This window comes from Mesocricetus auratus, unplaced genomic scaffold (assembly GCF_017639785.1).
Source record: "Mesocricetus auratus isolate SY011 unplaced genomic scaffold, BCM_Maur_2.0 Super-Scaffold_100007, whole genome shotgun sequence".
Taxonomy (NCBI): Eukaryota; Metazoa; Chordata; class Mammalia; order Rodentia; family Cricetidae; genus Mesocricetus; species Mesocricetus auratus.
The window spans coordinates 53280528-53300313 of NW_024429191.1; the positions used below are offsets into that span (position 1 = coordinate 53280528).

The following is a 19786-nucleotide window of genomic DNA, read 5'->3' on the forward strand; positions in this document are numbered from 1 at the left end:
TCAACAATTAGTATCCGGGTCCTATGATTGCTACAGTGATCAGACACAATTGGGGGCCAGGGTAGTTGCCAAGGACTAGGTTTCTAGTATTACTTTATGAAAGACCCAGGCATACTTCAGCAATTATTATCCTGGTCCCATGACTACTATGGTGATCATAGACACAACTGGGGGCAAGGGTAGTTGCCAAGGACTAGGTGTCCTGGTATTGTTATATGAAAGTTCCCAGCACGCTTCAGCAATTATTATCCGGGTCCCATGATTGCTATAGTGATCAGACACAATTGGGGGCCAGGGTAGTTGCCAAGGACTAGGTTTTCTAGTATTGTCATATGAAAGTTCCCAGCACGCTTCAGCAATTATTATCCGGGTCCCATGACTGCTATAGTGATCACAGACATCCTGTTTTGAGGGTGAGACACCTGGTCTGGGTTTCTTTCATTAGGCAACGGCCTGGCCTTGCTTTTCTTTTCCTAGGGGGGCCCTGGGTAGGGGTCTTTCAGCACGAGTGTCTCCTGAGGTGACTAAAGATCCCTGATGCATTTTCCCATCCCCATCCCCACCCCACAATAGCCTTCCCTGCTTCTCAGATGAACACAGTTGCCTCTACTCTCTGTGTTTCTTGAAATGTAGTCCACAGGGCAGAACTAGTTACATCAGAGAATGTGCCTCTGTAAGAAGCCCATAGGGCAGCCCGGCGTTGGTGGCGCATGCCTTTAATCCCAGCACTCGGGAGGCAGAGGCAGGCGGATCTCTGTGAGTTCGAGGCCAGCCTGGACTACCAAGCGAGTTCCAGGACAGCCTCCAAAAGCCACAGAGAAACCTTGTCTCGAAAAACCAAAAAAAAAAAAAAAAAAAAAAAAAAAAAGAAAGAAAGAAAGAAGCCCATAGGGCTTTGCCGGCAAAGTGCATTCTCAGACCCTCTGACACCGACTGAGATTCTCAGGGTTGCTGTTAATTCGGTGGCTTTCTGCATAATGAGTTCCCCAGGTGACATGCATGTTCCGATTTGGGAGCTGCTGCTCTGGGGACTACTAGAACAGAGGTGAGGCCAAGGTCATCTCCAGGTGTCTTCAACCACCCTCCCAACAGCTCTTCCAAGAAGGTTGTGACAACCTTCATTTTCTTCTGATCTTTCCCCTACTTCCACTGTCTCTCATAGAGCAGCAAGGAGAAGAGACTGAAAAGAGCTGCCGGCCAATAGAGGCCTGATCAGCTACAGAGTGATATCGTTTTCCAATGGAATAGCATTTTTCTTTATAAAAAATTATTTTATTTTAGGGGCTGGAGAGATTCCGTGGTTAGGAGTACTGGTTGCTTTCCTAGAGGATCCAGGTTTAATTTTCAGCACCCACATGGCAGTTCACAACTGTCTGTAATACCAGTTCCAAGGGGGATCTGGCTTTTATGGACATTGCATGCATGTGGTCCACAGACAAATGCAAGCAAAACACCCATACATACAAAAACAATAAAGTGCTCAAAAATTTCTTTAAAGTTATCTTACTGCAAGGTGTGGCAGCACATGCTTTGAACCCTGAGCTCAGCCTGGTCTAAAAAGTCAGTTCCAGGACAGCCAGGGCTACACAGAGAAAGCCTGTGTTGAAACCTGCAACCTGCACACACACACACACACACACACACACACACACACTGACCCTATTCCCGGAAAAATGTTATTTTGTTTTCCTTTTATGTGTATAGATGTTTTGGCTGCATTTTTTTTTGAGACAGTGTTCCTCTTTGTAACAATCTTGGTCATTTGGTCATTGCTCACTTGGCTAGCTGCATGTAGTTCCATGTGCTGCTTGTGTGCCTGTGGAGGTGTCAGAGACATTGGGTCACTGATTTAATCGTGTGCTGTGGCTTTGGTTTTTTGATCAGTTTCTCTTGTAGACCAGGCTGGCCTTAAAGTTGATATGCAGTACAGGGGGAACTCATTTTCCAGCCTCAACATCTTGAAGGCTGGATTTACAGGCCTATGACACCATTCTCAGGGTTAGATTAAAAAAGAATAGCTAATTAAGTAGTCAAGGTCAAAGTGGTCTACTTGGTGTGATCTGTTTGATTCTGCAAGGTGGGCTCACAGTCCTTATTGCTTGAGGGAAGCAATTGGATTCCCTTAAGACAATGATTCATGTGCAGCATACAACTTCATCTATGCAGGTAATTGTCCTTAGTGTGTGTAGAGGAGGGATTCTTGTCCCTTGAGGCCTAGCATTGTTTCATAAAAGTACTTATTATCAGTCCTGTTGTTCTAGGATTACAATACAAAACTGACGTTTTATGACATATCTGAAGCACCTTTTGGGCAATCTGGAACAGAACATTGTAAAAGTTGACAATTAATGCAGGGTGGTGGTGGTACATGCCTTTAATCCCAGTACTTGGGAGGCAGAGACAAGTGGATCCCAGTATGTTCGAGGCCAGCCTGGTCTACAGAGTTAGTTCCAGGACACCCAGGGCTGTTACACAGAGAACCCCTGCCTCAAAAACAAATTAAAAAGTTGACAATTAAATGCCTAAAGGTGACAGATACAAAATGAAGGCAAGATGTCAGGACTTTTAAGTCCAAATGAGAATTCAATGCTTTTTAGCCAAAGCAGTTCCCTAAAAAGAAAGAAAAAAGAAAAAAACCGGTTTACTCTTATGCCTACATTTGCCTGCATGTTTTCGCATCACGTACATGCCTCATGCCTTTAGAGGGCACTAGGGACTTGAATCACAGCTGGTTTTGGTTTTGAGTAGCCATATGGGTGCTCGGTTTTTTTGTTTGTTTGTTTTTGTTTTTACGAGACAGGGTTTCTCTGTATTGTTTTGGAGGCTGTCGGTCCAGCCCTGCCTCGAACTTACAGAGATCCTCCTGCCTCTGCCTCCCGAGTGCTGGGATTAAAGGTGTGCGCCACCACCGCCCGGCAACCATGCGGGTGCTCGGAAACAAACCAGGGTCTTTTATTAGACCAGGCAGTATTCTTAACTGCAGGGCCATCTATCCGGTGACCACTCCAACCCAAAGCAGTTTCTAAGTGCCAGTTATTATTATGATGATTTAGCCCATCTCACAGGTTTATTTGTAACTGCTAAATGTGTTAGCACATTGCGACTTGCTGTATGTAAAATTATTAATTGCCACCAAACCCAAATTCTCCTTTTCTAGCCTTTTCCTCGCCCAAGCCTAAAGAGTATGATATAATAAACTTGGAGCGAGCTGAAGACAAAGCTGTTTTTTTTTTTTTTTTTTTTGGTTTTTATGAGACAGGGTTTCTCTGTGTTGTTTTGGAGGCTGTGGGTCCAGCCCGGCATGGAACTCAGAGATCCGCCTGCCTCTGCCTCCCGAGTACTGGGATTAAAGGCGTGCGCCACCACCGCCCGGCAAAGCTATTTTTTCTTAATAATTAATTTAAGTTTATTTTATGTGCATTGGCGTAAAGGTGTCAGATCCTCTGAAACTGGAGTTACAGACAGTTGTGAACTGCTATGTGGTGCTGGGAATTGAACCTGGATCCTCTGTAAGAGCAGCCAGTGGTCTTAACTGGCTGAATCGTCCTCTCCATTTCATCGAAGAAAGCTATTTAGAAAAAAAAAATTCCACTTTGGTGGGGTAGCTCACACCTGTAATCCCAGCACCGGAGACAGGAAGGCCAAGGCAGGAGGATGGCTCCTAGTTCGTGGCCCTCCTGGATTATATAGCCAGCCTGGGCTCCAGAGCTCTGTCTCAGCCAAACAACAAAAACAGCCTCGCGCCGGGCGGTGGTGGCGCACGCCTTTAATCCCAGCACTCGGGAGGCAGAGGCAGGCGGATCTCTGTGAGTTCCAGGCCGGGCTGGACTGACAGCCTCCAAAACAACACAGAGAAACCCTGCCTCGTAATAACAAAACAAAACCAAAAAAAAAACAACCAACCAACCAACCAAACAAACAAACAAAAACCCAGCCTCGCTGTCCCGCAGATTGATGAGCGAGCCTCTCCAGAGGATCACAAAAAATGCCTGGGCTTGCGACCACGCCCCCACATCCTGGTGAATACGCGCCCCAAACTCCAGGTATCACGACAGTTCCTTTTTTCTTCGTGCTAGATCATAGGCCTCGCGAGAGTGGCTTGTCCAATCACGGCGCAGAGTGGCTTCACAAGATGGCGGCGCGCAGGGAGCGTAGCATCTGCGTTTCTAGGAGCTTGGCTGTGTGCGTGTGTTAGGATCCTGGGCTTGTGCAGGCCCCAGCTACACGCACCGTCCGGCAGCTACATTGGCTTACGAGGTACGAGCTTCAAGAACCTCTTACCATGTTGCGCTCGTGAGTCGCTTAACCATTGGCTCACCGGCTTTTATACTCTGGTTCTCGGCTCCTCCGGGGCTTAATTTGGGTTTTGAAGCCGGGCACCCCGGCAGGTGTGTGCGCGGATGCTGGCGGTAGGGTGGGTAGGTGGGAGGAGTTGAAGGAGAGATCCACTTCAGGCGCCGAGGCGGGAAGAAGGCGTGGATGAGCCAGAGAAGTGCCAGGGATGAGCTAGAGGAAAAGTCAAATTTGTAACGGGGGGCGTGGAGAGAAAACGGAGGTGTTGGGGTCGTGGTGCGACGCATCTGTTGAATCTGCTGTTCCTTTAAAAAAAGTTTTCTTTTTTACTTTGTGTTTATGGGTGTTTTGCCTGCACGTATGTGCGCACCACGTGCATAGTGTCAGCAGAGGCTAATGCTGATGCAAATGGTCGTGAGCCGCCATGTGGGTGCTGGGAATCGGACCCAGGTTCTTTGAGAGCAATCAGTGCTCAAAGAGGTCCATTTCTACAGTCCCCAGAGTCGTTACAGGCTTATGCATGAGAAGAAATGGTGTCTGAAGAAATAAAGGTCGAGGGGAACTAAGGAGGCATGGAGTGTTAAAGAGGAAAGAAGGCCGCCCTCAAGATCTTTGGCTTTTGGAATCACTCAGATGAGCATTTTTTGTTGTTCAGACTCATCTGGGCTGCCCATTCAGAAAGTGTTACGTTCAGTGACTTACACAGTGGAAAATATTTCATAGGCATTCCCTTCATAGTGTTGATGACTGAACGCAGTGCTTTGCACGTGCTAGGTAAATGTTCTGTCACTCTTGAGTTACATCTCCAGGCGATAATACTTCCCAGTCAATAAATAGTTGAGTACCTATCTTTTTGGTTTTTCAAGACAGGGTTTCTCTGTGGCTTTGGAGTCTGTTCTGGAACTCGCTCTGTAGACCAGAGATCCACCTGCCTCTGCAAGTGCTGCGATTAAAGGCTTGAGCCACCACGCCCCGCTGAGTACCTATTCTTACAGATCCTGTTTTAAGTATTGGGGCACCTCAGTGAACAAATGTTTTCCCTTTTGGAGTTTACTTGCAGAGAAAATGTTAACAATTAAAGCAAGCATGTATAGAATGTCAAGTGAGTAAATTCAAAAGGCAGAAGTTAGGAAGGTGATAGAGTGTGTATTCTGGTCACCGAATGTTTTAGTGAGGAGCTCAGGAAAGGTATTAATGAGGTGACATTTGACCAGAGACCTAACAAGATGGGGATGTGTTCTGTGTGTGTACATTCTGGGGGAGAGCAGCCCATGACAATTGAACAGCAGCAAGTGCAAGGTCAGTGTGACGGTGGGTCCTGGAGTCACAGCACTTAGGAGAGTAAGGAATTCATGACTAGCCTTGGGTACATAGTGAGTTCTCAGCCAGCCTGGGCTACCAGAGACCTTGTCTAGGAGCAACAAGAACAAAAAGACAAGTACAGATAGCCAGAAGGCATGAGTGTGCCTGGTTTGATAGAGAAATGACGAATAGTCCAGTGTGGCAGGAACAGAGTGAGCTGAGCCAGATGGACTTGTGTTAAGTAAGCGCCGACACCAGTTAACTTGGAGCTAAAAACCCAGAGGTTAGTAATCTGGAGTGTAGCGGCTTGTTGGTAGAGCTTGTGTGAGACACTGGGTTAAATTCCTAGTGGAACACATTTTTTTCCTCAAAAGTTAATCAAAGGAGTGACTTTATTGACTGTATCTGTTATGACCAATTAAATAGTGTAGAAAGTGAACTGAATTGGCCAAGATTGTAATTAAATTATCTTGGGTCACATATGTTCAGAGTACATGCCTGTTAACTGTGCCTTCTGACGTGTTGCAGAGTCCTACTGTATCAATATTTCTTGAACTTGTTAACTTGTTAGAGGAGTGCTTTTCTTTACTTTCTTTTTTTGTTTTTGTTTTTTGTTTTTAGAGACAGGGTTTCTCTGTATTGTTTTGGAGGCTGTTCTGGAACTCGCTTTGTAGATCAGGCTGGCCTTGAACTCAGAGATCCACCTGTCTCTGCCTCCTGAGTGCTGGGGTTAAAGATGTGCTCCAATGCCCGGTTGGGAGAGCCTTTCTTTTTGCTGCTCTACATCATTACATGGGGAAAAATTTTCCCTTAGGTACTCTTGGGCCTGGGGCCTGTCCTCAGTTTATGCTCCTTCTTACCCAGATGTCTGTAAGGGGCATGTGACTCCTAGGGGGTAAAAACTGCTGTGTAATGAGTTTCTGCTTTTGTGTGTGATTCTGAAGATTGAACCTAGGGCCCCGAGCATGCTGGGGCCCTACTCTAATGATAGGCTGTATCCCCCTGGTGGTGGGGAGGAGCAGGTTTATTGAGGGCTCTGCGGTGGCAGCTAGCTGGGCTTAAAAAGAGCATGGCTTACTTGTTTTATTATTTTCTGTGTATGTTTGATTAGAAGCAGGGTTTCACATTGTAGCCCAGACTGGCCTCAAGTTTGCTGTGATCCTCCTGCCTCTGCGTCTCAAGTACTGGTGTTATAGGCATGTGTGTACTCCTGCCCCCACCAATGCTTTTGAAACTAAACATGCTGATTGATATCTTCTCTCTCTCTCTCTCTCTCTCTCTCTCTCTCTCTCTCTCTCTCTCTCTCTCTCTCTCTCGTATCCCCTCTTCCCTTTCTCTTTAAAGATGGCTCTAAGCAAATCGATGCATGCAAGAAATAGATACAAGGACAAGCCACCGGATTTTGCATATCTGGCATCCAAATATCCAGATTTTAAGCAGCATATTCAGATAAATCTGAGTGGGAGAGTAAGGTAGGTAACACATGAAAAGTTATTAATATGTATCACTCTAGTGTGATCTGAGTGAACTTGATATGATGAGAAACAAGCTGGACCAGCAGAAGACCTGAGTGTTAACCATGTGCATGTCATAGAATGTCTCATATGACTTTGGACAAATTGATTATCCACAGGAAAGTCTCTTCATGGCCAACTTACTGCTTCTGCAACAGAGATACCAAAGTAACTCAGACTAGGACTGTCCTCTCTGTGATCCAGTGCTCAGTGAATGGCAAAATGTTTTGTTACAGCTGGTCAGTAGTGGTATACGCCTTTAATCCCAGCACTTGGAATGTAGAGACAGGCAGATCTCTATGAGTTTGAGGTCAGCCAAGTCTACACAGAGAAACCCTGTTTTGAAAAAACAAACAAAACAAAACAAAAAGTCATCGGTTTTGATGTGAAGTCGGAAAGTAATAACTAGAATGTTAAAAATGTTAAAGCTTGGGCTGGAGAGATGGCTCTGAGGTTAATAGTACTGACTGTCTTCCAGGGGTTCTGAGTTCAATTCCCAGCAACCACATGGTGACTCATAACCATCTACAATTCAGTCTGGTGCCCTCTTCTGGCATGTAGTCAGAACACTGTAAATGTGATAAATAAATCAATCTTTTTTTTTTTTTTTTTTTTTTTTTTTTTTGGTTTTACGAGACAGGGTTTCTCTGTATTGTTTTGGAGGCTGTGGGTCCAGCCCGGCCTGGAACTCAGAGAGATCCACCTGCCTCTGCCTCCCGAGTGCTGGGATTAAAGGCGTGCGCCCCCACCGCCTGCTGATAAATAAATCTTTAAAAAAAGGAAAAAAGGAATGTTAAAGCTTGTGTCAGAGATGTAGCTTAATTGTTGCAGAGTGGAAACCCTGGGTTTTATCTCTAGCACTGAATAAACAGTGTGATGAGGTGCACATCTGTGAAGCAGGGGTCAATTCAAGGGCAGCCTTGGTCTCATAATGAATTTGAGGCTATACTGGGCTATTTGAGAACTATCTGAAAAATAATGGCAGAAGTTATGATAATGATATGAGAATGTGAGGAAATAAGTGTGTTATACCTGAAGTTACAGAGGCATGTAAGACCAGACCAGGTATTTTAAGACAGGCAAATTATATGTTCAAGGTTATGTTTAAACAGATATATTCTGTTTTGTTTTCACTTATCTTATGTGTGTGCGTGTGTGCCTGAGTTTAGTGTTTATGTCCACTGTGTGCATATAGGAACCTCCTAAGGTCAGAAAAGGGCATTGGATTCCCTGAAACTGGGGTGAGTTTTAGATTATGATGAGCCATCATGTGGGTGCTGGGAACTGAACCTGGGTTCTCTGCAAGGACAGCTAGTGCTGCTGAACCATCTCTCCATTTCATAAACAAATGCATTCTAAGAACATTGTAGAGAATGGATTAAAGAGAGAATTAAGGTAACTAGAAAATGTTTTTAGTATCCCAGATTGAGTATATTAGTTGCCTATCTAGGTGAAGGCAATAAAACTCAGAGAAGTTCCTAGGCACAATTAGCACTACATGGTGGAAATTAGAGAAAAACCAAGGTCCTCCAGTAGTCAGAGGAGGTGGTGGTAGCATTTTCAAGAGTCCAGAGCACAGGGTGAGCTGATTTTAGGAAGATATTTTTAGTTGGGCATATTAGATCTGAGGACTTGGGAATACTTGAATAGACTATTTCATATGCAGTGGGAAATAAGTTGAAAGAAAGTGATGGTGGGATGACTGTTGAAGGTTAAAGAGACGTGAAGCAACAATTCAGTGTATAGGAAGTAGATGTGGCCGGTTTGGAGAGCAGTGTGCAGATGTGGATATAGGAGAGTAGTGTGTAACAGAAAGGAGGAAAGGAAAGGAAACAAAGAACATACAACATACAGGGGCCAGAGAGTTGACTGGTGGTTAAAGGGACCTGACACCAAGCCTGAAGACCTGAGTTTCATTTCCCAGGATTCCACATAGTGTAAGGAGAGAATCGACTCCCGCAGATTATCTTTTGACCTCTACAGGCACACCATGGCACATGCACACACATGCACTTAATAAATAAATAAAGATTTAAAAGCATTATATAGCATTCTAATAATTCATAGATGTAATTCTTCATATTGAGGAGCCTGGAGAGGATTGGTTAATTTGTGATGCAGGGCCTTAATTCAGGATTTCGTGCTTGTGAAGCAAGCATTCTGCACTGAGCTATTCCTTCATCCTAGGTAAGCGATTGTGTCTGTATGAGAGAGAGAGATTTGTTTTATGTGTATGAGTGTTTTGCCTTCATGTAAGTAAATGTCCATGTGCCTGTGGAGCCTGCAAAAATCAGGAGAGGGAGTTATTTGTGGTTGTGAGCTGTGGTGTGGGTGCTGGGAACTGAACCCAAATCCTTTGTAAGAGCAGCAAGTGTTCCAGGATTAAAGGCATGCATTTTTGTGCCAGGCTGCAGCTTCTTAAAAGTCAGTGTAATGACTGACAGGGAGTGTTTTATGTTTTATTGTCTCACATGAAAATATGTATATTCACCATACACTTTGAATTGGATTTATTTTATTATTGTTTTTTGTTTTGTTTTGTTTTGGAGATGGTTTCTTTGTAGCTTTGGATGTCCTGGAATTCACTGTGTAGACCAGGCTGGCCTGACACCACATCCAGCCTACAAAGTTAGCTTTTTGGTTTTTCTTTTTTCTTTTTTTCTTTTTTTTAATGAGACAGGGTTTCTCTGTATTGTTTTGGAGGCTGTCGGTCCAGCCCGGCCTCGAACTCACAGAGATCCGCCTGCCTCTGCTTTTTTTTTTTTTTTTGATTTTTGGAGACAGGGTTTCTCTGTAGCTTTGGAGCCTGTCCTGGAATTTGCTCTGTAGAACAGGCTGGCTTTGAACTCACAGAGATCCGCCTGCCTCTGCCTTCCAAGTGCTGGGATTAAAGATGAACGCCACCAATGGCCAGCTTAGCTTTTTGGTTTTTGTTTTTAATTTTATTTATGGCACTGGAGAGATTACCTAGTGGTGAAGAGCACTTACAGAGGTTTGGTTCCCAGCACCCACTTGGTTGGCTCACAACAGTCTAATTCCAATTCCAGATGATCTGATACCTTCTGGGCTCTGAGGGCACTATACACAGTCATGCATTCATGCAAAACATTCATACACAAAAAGCAAAAATAGTTTTTAAAAATTAAATGTTTTTATTATATTCATTTGTGTGTGTGCCTGTGCATGAGTCTAGTCATGTGTCCCAGCATGTTGGAGATCAGAGAACTTGTGGGAGTCTTGTCTTTTTAGCATGTGGGTTCTGGGGTTCAAATTCAAATCGTCAGGCTTGGTAGCACCTGGCTTTATGCACCGAGCCATCTTGTATTTATTTTATAGTAGATATAAAGGGCTTCCTCCTGGCAATGAGCAAAGAGACACCTTTTGGTGATGGTGTTCTATACTCGGACAGGGCAGATGGCAGTCCTTTCTTTGTCATCCTAGTTTGATGCCTGGCTTGGTGGCCTAAGCTGTTTCATGCCTAGGGCACATTAAAAAAAATTAAACTTCACAGAGGAAAGCAAATATGCCTATAAAAAAGAAGACATGGCCATTGCTAGCATTTTCCTTAATTTTATTTATATATGAATGTGTGTTTGTGTGCTGTGTTGCATATGTGGAGGTCAGAGAATAACTTTCACTGTGGCATCTAGGGATTAGTTCAGACCACCAGGCTTGTATGGCTGTTGCTTCTACCCTATCTCCTGTGTTGGGGAGTTCAGGCTAAGGCAATTTTCTTTTAAAGATGAGAGTGGTGTGTGTGTGTGTGTGTGTGCGCGCGCGCGCGCGCGCGCATGCTCACACATGCATCAATGCCACACTAATGTGTAACCTTTTTTAAAGGAAAGTGAATGGATATAGATTGGCCAAGTTATGTCCTGCATGTCCTGTTTTTTTTTTTTTTTTTAAATGTGTACTAACTTTTTATTTGTTTGTTTTTTGAGACAGGTTTTTCTGTGTAACAGCCTTAGCTGTCCTGGAACTTGCTCTGTAGACCTGGTTGTCCTCGAACTCACAGAGATCTGCCTGCCTCTCCCTCCCAAGTGCTAGGATTAAAGGCATGCACTACCACTGCGTAGCTTTACTGACTTAAGTTTTTGTTTATTTTTATTTTTATTTTATGTATGCCTGCATGTGTGTCTGCACCACGTATTCCTGGTGCCCGTGGAGACCAAAACAGGGCTCAGACCTGCCAGAACTGTAGTTATAGATGGTTGTGAACTGCCACGTGGTTTCTGGGAACCAAACTCAGGTCTTCTGGAAAAGCAGAGCTACTCCTCCTCTGCTCCCATCATTGGTTGTGGAGGATTGAACTGAGGTCATCAGGCTTGTGTGACAGACACTTCCCTGTGGAGCTATCTTGCTGGACTGTATGTTATTTTTACAGGAAAGAGAACACAAAATTTATTATGCTTCATGCATAGCACTATCAGACTACAGCATGGCATATGTAGGTATAACAGATGGGAGATCAGCTCTCCTGTGTCAGAGACCTAGAGCAGGCTGGCCGCAAACCACAGGGATCTGCCTGCCTTTGCTTCCTGAGTATTAGAATTAAAGGCATGAGCCACTATCCATTATTTTATTTTTTAGTTATGTGTGTGTATCTGTGGGTTTGTGTACATGAATGTAATGCTTGAGGAGGCTGGAAGATACCAGATCTGGAGGTGGAGTTAGAGGTGCTTGTTAACCAACCTGTATGGATCCTGGGACTGAATCAGGTTCTGGAAGAGCAATGCACTTTTAATTATTGAGCTATCTCTCCACTCCCAAGATTTATGTTTGCTTGCTACTCTCTCGATCCCTCTCTCTTTGGAGGCAGGGTCTTGCTGTGTAGCCCATTCTGACCTTGAACTGTTCTTCTTTCCTTAGACTCTTGAGTTATTATTTTCTTTATTCACTTGTTCACTGATTTGTTCATTTATTTTTGCAGTCCTAGGGATTAAATTTACGGCCTTTTGCATTCTAGGCAATGTTCTACCACTGAGCTACATACTTGCATTTGATTTTCTTGAGGCAAGATCCCTGTAGCTCCAAGTGATGTGAAACTCATTCTAGCCCCGTGGGGTCTCAGATTCACTGAGATCCTCCTACCTCAGCCTTCTGAGTACTGGGGTTGCAGGCTGGTTACACACCTGGTACAGGCACTTCATTTTTTAATAGTGTATTTATTTTGGTTTTTTGGAGTTAGGGTTTCTCTGTAGCCCTGGCTTTCCTAGAACTCATTCTGTAGACCATACTGGCCTTGAACTCACAGAGAACCAACCACCCTGCTGCTACCTGAGTGTTGGGATTAAAGGTGTGTGCCACCTGGCATTATTTTAATCCTTTTTAAAGAAAAGGTTTAATTTATATTATGTGTATGGGTGTTTTGCCTGTGCATGCAGTTTCTGTGGATGCCAGAAGAGGGTGTTGGATTCCTTGGAACTGGGATTGTAGGTGGTTGTGAGCTGTCATGTGGGTGCTGAGAATTGAACCCAGGTCCTTTGGAAGAACTGCAAGTGCACTTAGTGGCTAAGCCATCTTTTCAGGTCCAAATAGCAGTCTTAAAGGTGACGTTTGGCAACCAAGGTTTTAGGTAATTTTCTAGTTTTACAGAGATTGAGTCTCCTCATCTAAAAGGGGGTAAAAGGATATAGTTTTGCATGGCTGTCATAAAGGTTAGTGATAATGTATACATAATGATTAGCATATTATAAACATTTGATTAAGGTTAGATATCCCTGTTATGAAGCCTAATAGGGCTGAGATGACCAGTATTGAGGATGTGATGATGTCTCTGTTCTTTCCTGTACCTGTTACTGCTTTGTTAAAATTGTACTAGATAATTATAATTTAATTTTAGGTTTTGCTTTTTCATAGTATCCAACTCCATAGCAACAGCCTACTGTTTGTGTGAGCTCTGTCAGTTGATGTTTAACACAGTGTGACGTTTTTAACTGGTTTGTTTTTAAACCAAAGACCAACACTAAAGGTTGGTTATACTCAGTGACTAGTATCATTAGTATCTCATTGATGATCTGGTAACATGGGCCAGTGTGCCAGTGTTGCAACAAGGCTGACAGGCTTTGGTGTTTATTGACACACTTGAAGTTCAGCTTTGGCAGTATTAGAATGACTGTTAGGTCATCCTTGAATAGTGGAAGTGCATATTCTAAAACTCATCTCTAGTGATGATACAAATAAAGTGTTCATTTGTAGCAGAGTGGTAGTCATTCTGTTGACAATAGGCTGTTTTGTGAAGCTGCCTGTGTTAATAAACAACAAGGACTGATGGAATGAAGAAATGCTAATGTTCACGTGAGAGATAATTTTAGTTCCTAGAAACGAGAATAAAAAAGATCTTGCCTGTTTTCAGGATTTTCAGTGTCCCAGGGTGCTAATGTGACCTAGATATTTAAGTAGTGAAGTTGGGTGACTAGACTTTGTCCTGCAAAGGATTTCCAACTCTTAGAGTAATGTCTGCCTTAGGACTAAAGCAATGAATAGTCAATTTTGTTAATAAAATCTAAGAATCAGTTTTCATAGGTTTCTGTTTATTCCCTTCACTGGTCTTTCCTTTGCTTCGTATGCAGTGTTTTTTTTTTTTTGTTTGTTTGTTTTTTTTGGTGACAGGTTATAGTTCCTCATTAATAAATCATGTGCTATAGCTTATTAGAATGAGAGAGTATGTTTGTGTGTTTGAGGGGTCTTGCTTTAGAGAGTCTTGATCTGTATGTACTCTGGCTGCTTGGCATTCACTGTGTAGACATGGATGGCCTTGAACTTGCAAGATCTTTCTGTTCCTGCCTCTTTTTTTTTTAAGGTTTATTTATTTATTATGAATACAACATCCTACTTCCATGTATGTCTGCAGGCCAGAAGAGGGCACCAAATCTCATTGTGGAGGGTTGTGAGCCACCATGTGGTTGCTGGGAATTGAACTCAGGACCTCTGGAAGAGCAGGCAGTGCTCTTAGCCCCTGAGCCATCTCTCCAGCCCTCCCTGCTTCTGCCCTCCCTGCTTCTGCCTCTTATTTTGTTGAGATTGCAGGTATATGCTTGCATGCCTGACCATAGACTTTAGTTTTGTACAACTGAGACTCAAACCCAGGGTTCCTGTGCACACTAGGTAAACACTGTACCACTGAACTATACTCCTAACCCTGCATATTTGTAGTGTGAGTGGGGGGTCTTCAAAGAGAGATAGGGAGGCACTTTTCAATAACTTTAAATTTTTGAAATTATGTATAATTATATCGTTTCTCATTTCACCCTTTCCTCTTTTGCTTTCCTATGCACCCCTTGCTCTCAAATTCATGCTCTCTCTTATTCTTATTCTTTTTTTTTTTTTTTAAATTCGTGTCAGGGTTTCTCTGTATAGCTTTGGTGCTTGTCTTGAAACTCGCTTTTTGGCAAGGCTGGTCTCAAACTCACAGAGATCTGCCTGCCTCTGCCTCCCGCGTGCTGGGACTAAAGGCGTGCACTGCTGCTGCCCGCCTGGTTTCTTTCTCTTTGATTGTTGCTACTGGTGGTGATTATGGTGTATGTGTGTGTGTGTTTCTGTCTTGTCTGTCCGTCCGTCCTGGAACTCAAATTGTAGACCAGGCTGCCCTCAAACTCACAGATAATCTGCATGTCTCTGTCTCCTGAGTGCTGAGATTAAAGACATACATCACTATGCTATACCTAGCATTTTTTTTTTTTTTTTGAGACAGGGTTAGGCTATATCACTCCCCGGCTGTCCTAGAACTTGCTCTGCAGACAAGGTTGGCCTTGAATTCACAGAAATGGCTGCCTCTGTCTCCTGATTGCTGGGATTAATTACATCTTCTAGACCACTTAATGAAAAAAAATTACAGAAATGCATCATTCCTAGATAATATAAGGGCAATATTGCATGTATAAAAGAAAAAAGTTGAAGATTGAGAAGATTGCTCTGTCAGTAAAATGCTTGCTATGAAAACATGATGACTGTTTTAGTTAGGATTTCTATTGCTGTGAAGAGACACCATGACCATTGCAACTGTTATAAAGGAAAACATTAAGTTGGGGCTCACTTACATTGCAGATTCCATCCATTGTCATCATGGTGGGATGTAGTGGCATGTACGTAGACATGATGCTGGAGAAGTAGCTGAGAGTCCTACATCTTACAGGCAACAGAAATGATCTGAGCAAAACTTGAGCAATGGAAACCTCAAGTCCACACCCACAGTGACACACTTCTTCCAACAAGATCACACCTACTCTATCAAACCTCCTAATAGTGCCACTCCCTTCGGTGGCCATTTTCTTTCAAACCACCACAGTGACCTCAGGTTGTTCACCTAATGTCCTTGTAAATGCCTGGTCAGTGGTGTATTCCTGTAATCTCCCTGCCTGAAAAGCAGAGAGGAGCATTCATTCCCTGAGGTTTGAACTCCAGGTTCAGGGCCAACCTGGAAGAGTAGTGGCCATCTGGCACAGTGCTCTTTCAGAACATGGTCCCTGAGTGGCTGCTGAGCCGTGAATGATTTGTTATTGCCCACAGGTATAAAGACCTTGTGCCATTTGGTTAGTTCATATTTCTTTCCCTGAATTGTTATTTTGAAAGCTATTCCTAGTAAATTCCCTGGATTTTCAATCCTGGATTTTCACAGCTCCACTGCAGAATAACATTGAGAAGTTGCAAGGCAGTAATTAAATTACTGGCTACACACTTGAGAAAACACTTTCAAATTTTGTTTTAGAAAGTGTTTCTAGGTTATTAGGGTTTTTTTTGTTAATTTCTAAAATTTTACGTTTGAAAATGTAAGATTTACACATAGTATGATGAGATATTACATCAGCCAGTGTATTGGAGTAGGATATGAATATATTTAGTGTCTTACTTGAGTATGGATTTCTTCAATGTCTAAGATTGACTTTTATTTCTGCCACTGAAGAAGATGGAGTTAGCCCACCCTTTTATTAACTTGATTGGTTCCACAGGAGTAAAATACAATATTTGGTTTAGTATTAGTTCTTGGGGGTTTGACTTTGGTTTTATGTACCCTGACTATTCTCTGGAACCCTGGGTGAAGAAGAGGCTGGCCTCAGAACTAATAGATCTGCCTGCTTCTGCCTCCCCAAGTGGGGAGATAACACCTGGCTGTTAACTAAACTTCTTTTTTGGTTTTTCAAGACGGATTTCTTTGTGTAGCCCTGGCTGCTCTGGAACTCACCCTGTAGACCAGGCACAGAATCTATCTGCCTGCCTCTGCCTCCTGAGTGTTGGGACTAAATGTGTGTGCCACCAACCTCCTGGCTACATTTTTATGCCCCCCCCAATTTTTGAGTGAGGTTTTGAAGAATTGTGTTAGGGCCAATGATGTTAGAGATGGGAAAAAAATTGCCAGCACTTGTAAAACACTTAGCATCAAGAGCTTTGTTCTTTCAGAGACTGTCTTATGGCACTGATGTTGGTACTGTACCCTTAGCAGGCAAGAGAAGTGTCAGTTAGGCACATGGCTTATCCAGCTAAGACAGGAAACAGACCGAAATTGGAACAGAGGCACTTTTAACCCCTGTGCTGTGCTATATGTGTGGATGCAACAATTCTGGTGGATAACTACCCCTATCCATAGGCTCTGAAGGTGTTAAGCACCCCTGTGTGTCCGCTGTTGTGTGAATGTTGAATGTTAGGAAATCCAAATAGACATTGGGCCCCTAGTGTAGCTGTTTGATAGGGCGAAGGAGCAGTGCAGCACAGTGGTACACACTAATCAGTCTGTCTTTTTCTCTACTCCTCAGTCTTAATTTCAAAGACCCTGAAGCAGTCAGAGCTCTGACTTGTACTCTCCTAAGAGAAGACTTTGGACTTTCTATTGATATTCCTTTAGAGAGACTAATTCCTACAGTTCCCTTAAGACTCAACTATATTCACTGGGTAGAAGATCTGATTGGTCACCAGGCCTCTGACAAAAGCACTCTCCGAAGAGGAATTGACATAGGTAAGTTTATGGTTCTTACTTCTTTTAGGGGCTAAAAGTACGTTTCATAGGTTTTGCATTGTCAGACTGTTTCTAAGCTCTTCTAGTAATTGTTGTGAAAGCAGCTTTTATTTGTTCCACATGGACATTTCTGTGTTTGGTTTCTCTTGAGAAGTGATGTCCTTATCAGTTAAGGAACAAGGGGCTAAGAGAAGTGTGGAAGGAGAGAGATCCTTGTCTACCTAGCTTTCAAATTTCCACCTTAAGTTTGTGTTTATTGGGCTTTGTCTACTCTGTTACTAAATAATTCTTTATTATTATTATTATTATTATTTTATTTAGTTTTTTCAGACAGGGCTTCTCTGTTTCACTCTGGTTGTCCTGGAGGTTGGCTTCAAACTTAGAGATCCTCCTGCCTCCTGCCTCTGCTTCTTGGGTGCTGAACCTTTTTTCTTTTGTTTTCCACAGTCTTTTAGACCCTCAGGCCTTTGTATATGTTATTTGCTGTGCCTCAAACTTCTCCCATCTTCATTCTGTTCCCGTTTATACTATACTTGTCAATTCAAGCCTGCTTTCTTTGACATTGCAACTTACGAAAAGTTACTTTCTTGGTCATAATGCTTGGCTAATATTTTTATTTGCTACTAGACTGCAAAGTAGTTAAACTCCCAAGGTCTAGTGAAGTTGTTGGATGAAGGTATTCTTTTAACATTCAGATTCTAAGTACTTCATGGGAGCTAAGTACTGGAGAACTTATGGAGTTCATTTGAAGTTCTTTTTTTATAGTCATGGTGGAAGATGGCTGATGGGTCCTGGGCAGCTAAAAACTTGACTTGAAAAGTGTGGTGGCAGGTACTTGTGATCTCAGCACTTCGGTTGCGACAGTGGCAGGCAGGATAGCAAGTTCCAGGCCAACACTTGTCTGGGTTATGCAGTGAGTCCATAACTAGGGAGGAAGTGGGGGAAAAGGGACTATAGCCTATTTGGTGCTAATTGCATTTCAATTATGCCCCAAACCCTCTGAAGTAGCACTTGGGGATACATGAGGTTAATGGATTTTAGCTCTTCACAAGGGGCAATGCTTGCTGAAATCATATTCTTACTAATTAGGGTTCTATATAAATTCTTCTCCCAGACTCCATCGGTTTGATCTAATTCTATGACTATGCTTTCCATTTTTATTTATCATTATAAAGATTATTACCCACTTAAAATGTCCTTTGGTGTCTGAGGATATCAGAATGTCAGGATGCAAGCGTTTGGTCTTCAGGGTTGAAAAACAATTTCAGGAGGGTAAAGGGATGATAGGTCTTTACTTGCATTTTTTCCCCCCTTTGAGACAAAATTAAAGCATTCTAAATGACTCCAACTCTCCATAATGCCCAGGCCTAAACAATTGACTCTTGAGGAGCTGGGTATCCTCTTCCCTTTTTCCACCTCCCCAGTCCCCAAGGAGGTGTTTGCCTGCCTAACAGCACCAGGGCCAGGAGACAATAACTGTGGCTGACAAAGAGGTTAAGGGTTGCAGCCATTAATTTGATCTGTTTCGCAGCCTGCTAAGAATAGGCCATGAGAAAGTGAAGGATGAGTGGGCTTCTCTGGGATTGGAGCACCTCCAGACCCTGCAGAGCCACAGTGGAATCAGTTTGTGGTCAGGGGAAAACAGCCCTGGAGCAGCTGGTCCAGGCTGTAGCCATTGGGAGAAACCCTAGCTTTCCTTCCATTGGGTATATTCAATGTGATCTAATAGATCAAGACTTGTCAGTGGTTGTATAGGCAGCTTTGGGGGTGGGAAAGTAGACCAGTCCAGGCTTAGGGGCTCTACATGTAAATTTAGGAATAAATACTGGCCGCTGAAGCTGATTTTCTTTTTCTCCCCGAGAAGCATTGGTTTCTCATTATGTCTATTGAACCGTGTGCTAGGGCTAGTCAGTGACTGACATTCTATACCACCACAGGGAGCCTGATCTTGTGATGCCATGGAAATTGCACATACACACCATTCTTCTGCTTTTCGTTGCATAGTCTCTGTTTTCCTCCCTTTTCTTTGAGATCGGGTCCCAGACTCACAGTTGTCTTGCCTGTGCTTCACATCCCTGTCACAGGTGTGTGGTGTGCCACAATGCTCAGCTTATGTTGATTTCTTTTACGATACTACTGTGGTGTTTTACAGATACTTTGAATTGAGGAAATTGAGTTTTGTATGGAACATAAAGACTTTATAAACAAATAAAAATTTATTATAATAAAGTACTTTAGCCACGTTAGGTTTATAAGCTGTGTTTTCCTGGGCCTCCAGTTGCCCACACTTCATTTTACACATAGCATGTAAGAATAGGGCAGGAAGGTTTCTGTCCCCTAGGAAGTTTGTGCTTAGGGGGTTAGACTCGCAAGTGAAATGAGGAGCAAGGCCAGTAGCCACAGAATATCCTCACTTGTGGAGACTTGAAGGGTTTTAGTGTTCTCACCTTGCCCTCTCAAATGTGGGGTGTGCTTGTATTTTTATTTACTAGGTACTGGGGCGTCCTGCATTTATCCCTTACTTGGAGCAACCTTAAATGGCTGGTATTTCCTGGCAACAGAAGTGGATGACATGTGCTTCAATTACGCCAAGAAAAATGTGGAACAGAATAACCTATCTGATCTCATTAAAGGTTGGTTCTTCTGAATAAGCAGTATTTCAAGCTTTGTTTATTAAAACTTCTCTAATTTAAAATGCCTTCTTATTATCTTCTGTGGGTTTTTTGTT

The 19786-nt window shown here is 43.1% G+C and overlaps 1 protein-coding gene across 2 annotated transcripts in view; it reads left to right on the forward strand.

Moving 5' to 3' along the window:
* The first annotated feature begins 4104 nt into the window (after positions 1-4104).
* Positions 4105-19786, forward strand: part of Mettl16 (methyltransferase like 16) — a 37664-nt gene continuing 21982 nt past the window's right edge. The window contains exons 1-4 of one of the 2 annotated variants that reach the window (XM_040749134.1): positions 4105-4257; positions 6940-7067; positions 16859-17058; positions 19551-19691. In XM_040749134.1, the coding sequence (XP_040605068.1) occupies positions 6940-7067; positions 16859-17058; positions 19551-19691 (469 nt within the window). In that variant the 5' untranslated portion in view covers positions 4105-4257. The remainder of the gene's footprint in view (positions 4258-6939; positions 7068-16858; positions 17059-19550; positions 19692-19786) is intronic. The other variant, XM_040749133.1, reaches the window with a different exon arrangement.